At 53.3% G+C, this 5,950-nt stretch overlaps 1 protein-coding gene across 1 annotated transcript in view; it reads right to left on the reverse strand.

Moving 5' to 3' along the window:
• The window catches only part of LOC113207216 (uncharacterized), a gene marked incomplete in the record, with an annotated part of 224,296 nt that extends 223,462 nt beyond the window's left edge, over positions 1-834 (reverse strand). Inside the window, 4 exon segments of the mRNA XM_052268811.1 lie at positions 186-235; positions 356-379; positions 614-718; positions 796-834. Of these exon segments, the coding sequence (XP_052124771.1) occupies positions 186-235; positions 356-379; positions 614-718; positions 796-834 (218 nt within the window).
• Positions 835-5,950: the final 5,116 nt, after the last annotated feature.

Consider the following 5,950-nt stretch of genomic DNA (forward strand, 5'->3'; position numbering starts at 1 on the left):
GGGGGGGCTACAGAGTATTGTCACAAACGGGCACTTGAGACTTAAAGCTCCAGAGAGGCAGCGCTTGGGGCAAACAATGAACACTGTCCTGCGTGTGCGTCGGCGAATATTTGCACCAGCAGCGCGTCGAAAGGTTCGCGTCACAATGGCGCACCACGCACCAGCAATGCCTTCCTGAAACTCACTCTGCCATTCCGCTACGTTGCTGCAGCCTCACATCCATGAGAACACGAACCTGTAACAGGAAAAACAGAAAAGGACATCCATGAGCGCGGCTCGAATTAGAGGCACATAAACGAACAAAACGGTTTCGTTTTCAATCGATAAGAAGGCAGCGCAAGGAGAAGGTGCTTACTGCGCGGACTCGATAAACAAACAGCTGTGACAACACAGAAAGTTAATTAAAACGGCCAAAATTAGAAGCGCGCCGAGGAAAATTGGGCTGAGGGTGCCTCGGCTGGGGCCGTACTCAGCGGATAAGTCAACAGAGCGTTTGCTCACCTCAGCCGGGACCCTGCCTCTCTTTGCTGAGACAGTTTAAGAAAATAATAATTTCCTAATTCGTCGTTGAGGCTCGTGAATATCCCCCGAATTACGACACCTGGCACCTCACCATTTCCACTTCACGCTCTAAGAAAAACCTACAATATAACAACAGTCTGGTGCTGTAACCAGTAGAGGGTTGTGAAATTTTCATTGTATCTTGTGGGGTAAAGCACTGGAAAAGCATTATGATATTGTTATTTCAAAGTTCAACGCTGAATTGTACAGCGAGTAGTGGTATGTTTTTCTTACAGTGTTGCTCCCAGCTTTACCCCGGTACAGCCACCCCATTCCTATTACAGACAATAGACGAAAGGAAAACCCAACTCGTCAACTCGTCCTTCGAATAATCTGCCATTCAACGCTGCGGTGGCGGGAGGTTTCCAAATAAGCAATGTAGTTTTTCATGACCCCAACCAGGCTCAATAATTGGCACTAAATCGACGGGTTCCCTTGATGAAAACTGTTTCTAGCGCAAATTCCCTTTGACGAACACTAAGAAGCTGCACCAACTTTTAGCAAACAAAATCTTTACAGTAAAGACAAAACAATAGTGGGACTGCAAAACGAACGAAGTTTTGTCCCTGAAAAACAGCACACCGACTGCATTTGTATTTTTTTTGTACAAACGTTTAGAAAGTTAACGTTTGCAAAGTTAAAGCAGAATTTCTCCTCATCGACAGCTTTGTGCGTAAATGGGCATCATTTCGTACAGAGGAATGCACTGCACAAAAGTGTTCAAACCAACTCAGGAACTTGGGCAACAAAACGTTTCCCTCTTTGAAGTGTGCAAATTTACTGTTGAACACGTCCACTACCTTAGAGTGTGCACCTAAGAGTTTGAACACTACTATGTGCATGCCAGTTACAGTCTTTTGTTTTCAATGTGTCCCGCGATGTATCGGAACAGGTGCAAGTTAGCCTCGGTGCTCGGTGTGAGTACATGCCGGCCGCGGGAGCTCAGTCACCAATGTTTCCGCCGGTAGCCATAGTTGCCAGTTGAGCTCGAGTTCGGCTCACTCAGCCGGTCGCATGTCGCATAACCCCGCAACCCCGGCAAGGAACGACCGCGCGATTATAAACAATCTCCTGTACGGCAGGATGGAGCAATCCAGCCGTCACACAGCATCCCGCTCCAGGACCAATTGGCGACAACGACGCCATTCCTGGGGCGGGGCGGCGCGGGGCGGCGCAACGTGCTAATGCAGGTGACAGCTTGCGAGGCCCTTGGGCGCTGGCGAGAGGGTGGGTGACGCGCCCGGCGGCGCACTGGGGACATAATTAGGTCTGTTCATTGAATTGCCCCCCCCCCCTCCCCCCGAACACTCCCTCGTCTATATATCTCACTCTCTGGGCGGCCAAACGCCGAGCAACCACAGTGTGAGACCAGACATCACGCGTAAAACCTCACTGCAGTGGCAGCCGAGTTGCAGCCGAGTCGCAGGCGTCGTGAACATCATACTGCAGTTCCACGCACCTTTAGGATCAGTGCATTTTTAGATGAAAGCATAAACATCATAGCAATGTCCAAGCTACTTCATCATTTCTGCAGTTCCAGGTGAATTGAATATCACGGCGGGTACCTTACACCTACGTCGGGGAACTGCACCAACGGGGCCCGCGCAAAATTATCCAGATGCGCGCCGCCAGAGGCCGCAGAAGGGCGCGGGGAAATCTGAAAGAGCGCTGAAAACGTGCAGGAGAGCGCGCAGGAGGTCGGGGAGAGCGCGGGGAGAGCAGCAGTGCGCCACATTCCTGGTCATCCTGCGTGCGCAGAGAACAAAGGCGCATTCCGGAAGGGCGGCCGGGACTCTCCCCCGCACCTTCTGTCCGCACTGCACACAGGGAATCCTCTTTGACCTCGCGGCAGCAGCCAGCAGGGGATATTAAAGCGCATTCGTAGCCCGACGGGCGCGAAAATCTCCCTATTCCTGGCGGTCCCAACCTCCCCTGTCCTGCCGCCAGCGTGCCAGCCGGCGCTCCTTTAGCTCTCGCTGTGCTGCGCTCTCTCCGCTCTTCTTCTCTCATTATCTTTACCCTCGCCTGCACTTTCTACTCTTCTCTCTCTCTCTCCCTGCCGACCCCTTGGCCCCTTTACAAGTCCTCACGCACACCACTGCCACCGGCAAAGCACCTCTCAGGCACCTCTGGAAAAGGTGCGGCTCTCACCTTCTGAAACTTACACCCCTGCAAAGACACTCCAGCACTACAGTACACGCACAACAGGCGGGCCATCGCTTCGAACCTTCTGACGAGTCTAGCGCTTTGAGGCGGGCGGGGGTATCGGTGTTCCACGGAGGGCCCGGCCAAGCCCGTCCCCGTACCGCCTAGGTCCCAAAGCCGCCTGGCGCGGCCCGGCAGTCCCAAAGCTCGCAGGCAGGCACTCCTATCAGCATTTCCACGCGACTGAACATCGCAGAAACCACCGCCGCCACCGCCGCCGCGCGACTAGCCGCTGCCTGCCAGCCCAGCCCGGGGACGTCCCCCCCACCGCGAGGCCCTCCCCCTGTCCTGACCCCGCTACTGTTAGAACCATTGCTGCTAGGATGGCCAGCGGGTCGCTCATAGGGGAAGAGGGCGCGGAGAGAGAAAGAGAGTGGGGGTGAGAGAGAGAGAGAGAGAGAGAGAGGAAAGGGGGTAAGACAAATGCGTAACAAGGCCGCAGTACTATTGCTGCGCGACCAGCGGACCACCGCTGCCACAGCCGACCGCGAGTTTTCAATTACTATTATCGATAACTGGAAAAGGATTGCGACACGAATCACCGCTGCGGCTGCTGCTCTGGGAAAACAACAGACAAAAGAGAGCCAAAAAGAAACGGTCGCTGAGCGTAATGAAATAACAGTACGAGTACCAAAACAGCCCCGGGGAATTCGGCAGTGCGGTGTTTTTCGAATAGTGTAGTTAAATACCCGGGTGCGGACCATCACGATACGCAATGTTTTTAAATTTTGAAGTTATTTTGTAATGTTTGTTAATAAAGTTTGGCAAATTTTGGTGGTGATTAACGCGCGTTTTGGAATCGACCTGCCTGTTATTGTCTTGTCAATACTTTTCAATAGTCTTGACAAGATAAAATTACTATTTAATTAAAATATGCCAATTTAATTAACATTTTCTGACAGAAAGTACACCGACTTAGAAAAATTGATTCTCGGTTCAAGATTAAACTGCACTGAATCGTAACAAGAGTATTTTATATTACTTTGGTTTAAACACTACTTTTCCTCGAAGTGGGAGAGATGATCTGTCACAGAAACGGTTCCCAGAAAGAAGAAAAACAAAACAAACACACACACACACACACATGTTTAAACACACTCCGCGTTTAGCCGAGACCGATGCAAGCTCCAGAGCAGAGAGCGACCGGCCGGATGACGTACGCCGAGCGGACGCCAGCACCACGGGCCAGACCGGACCGGACCGCCGGGATTTAGGGATGGGAAGGGTTTCTGCGGATCTAGCCTTATTTCTCTCTCTCTCTCTCTCTCTCTCTCTCTCTCTCTCTCTCTCTCTCTCTCTCTCTCTGATACTCTGCAGCGTGTTTCGCGCTGCTTCTCCTTCCTCGCCGCGCAAGCCAGTTTAGACTCGGGGGGCTTTCCGGCTACGACGGTCACACACACACACACACAGGCCCGTGCCGGTGCACACCCCCTCCTTTCCGTTTATCGGTGCGTTCGACTCGCTTATAACTAACTGGATAGGCTTTATAGACAGACAGTTGTTATTTGTGCCAGAGGCCTGTGCTGGTAGTGTGCTTCTGCTTGTGCAGCCGCTGCTGACTGTGCGATATACTCTCGACAAGACGGAGAGCGACACACGCGGCCTTATTAGATCAGCATCAGCCATGGCACAACATCGCCCCATGCTGCTGGGTCTGAAAGAGAGAGGGGGGGGGCGGATAACATTCGCAGAACACCCCCGCTGACGACGCCGTATTGTGCAAAATAGCTTCTCATTTCTCCCGGATAAGAAAAGTATATATACATGTTCGCGCGCGGCGGCGCCACTCCAAGCGGACAACAGCGGGCGCCGCTATACTGTTGCCAACCGGAGGGAGTCATGAGAGGGAAGGGGGGGGGGAGAAGAGTGGAGGGAGGGGGGGGTTGCCTGCAGGCACCTCTCGATCTAGCCGTCGAGAGACTCAATTTGAATCCATCAGCTCCCCCAACCCCTCCCTCCCCCAGCCGGTGCCATCGACCGGCCCAGTGCGTATTGTGTCCCTCTACAAGGAGCACGGCGCGCTGCTTCAGCTGCTCGCCCCAGAGCCACCTGCAGCACGCCCCCTGCTAAGGGTGCAGCGACCACCTGCCGCACGAACGTGCCTCACCCGCCACACTCAAACACTCTGAAACCGTTGCATTGAACTGTAATCCGAGCCGTAATCAACCACATTCCAAACAGTTTGAAAAATGAAAGAGAGGAGAATACACCATAAATGGGAACGAATGATTTTATATTCAGGGAAGATGTGTTCTAAACCACATCTAAAGTGGATGCCAATTTGTTTATAGAAAAGTTACAAGTTGTACCTATAGGGCTATAGCCCTACGTAGCCTATGTACAAATAACTTTTTGTGTAGGTTACAGATAAATTTACATTCGATTGACACGTGCTACAGGTAGCAGAACACATCCTCGCTGGATAAATAAACATTTCCACTTTCCCACTTTGAGTGTAGAGGGGGCGGGGCCGTAGAAGACCACTGCTTTTACATTTTAATCTGGATCAGTGCTGGCACGGTGTGGTGGTGTGAGGTGGAGGGGGATTGTTTAGACAAGTCCTCGGGATGCATGCTAATTGGTGTAATTAATCCACATCCATATCCGAGGAAGGAATAAAAGGCCGCCCATTGATTGGGGAGAAGAGGAGGGGGGAACTGAAGCGGGAGTAGGGTTAGAAAGGAGAGATATAGGCCCGGCCGAGAGAGAGAGAGAGAGTGACGGGGGCCATTAGCCCGACAGTTGTACACAAACAATTAGCACAAGAAGCGTATGCAAATGTGTGTCGGTCCGACATAATCATTTCCCAATCAGGGTGGAGCAGCGCCGCCGCCGCCGCAGCAGCAGCAGCAGCAGCAGCAGCAGCAGAGAGGCCCCGGAGTGGGGCTACCTGCAGCGGGGAGAGCAGCCCCCCGCGGAGAGAGGCGGGAACCTAATAACCTTGCTGCAACAGGACACGCAGGCAGGCGAACGCAATACGTCTCCGTCCGGGTCCAGCCCGCCCAGCCCCGCAGCCTGGTCGTGCGGCCGCCAGGGCGCAGCACCGCGCAGCACCAACCTGTCGCCTTCGATATTGGCCCACGGCGCGCCAGGAGCGCGGTGGGTCGGGGAAAGCGAAGGGGGCTGAAGTCGGGTGGGGGCGGGGGGCGGAGAGAGAAAGAGAGTGGGGGTGAGAGAGAGAGAG

The sequence above is a fragment of the Frankliniella occidentalis genome, unplaced genomic scaffold (genome assembly GCF_000697945.3).
Source record: "Frankliniella occidentalis isolate FOCC.00 unplaced genomic scaffold, Focc_3.1 Scaffold77, whole genome shotgun sequence".
In the NCBI taxonomy this organism is placed as follows: Eukaryota; Metazoa; Arthropoda; class Insecta; order Thysanoptera; family Thripidae; genus Frankliniella; species Frankliniella occidentalis.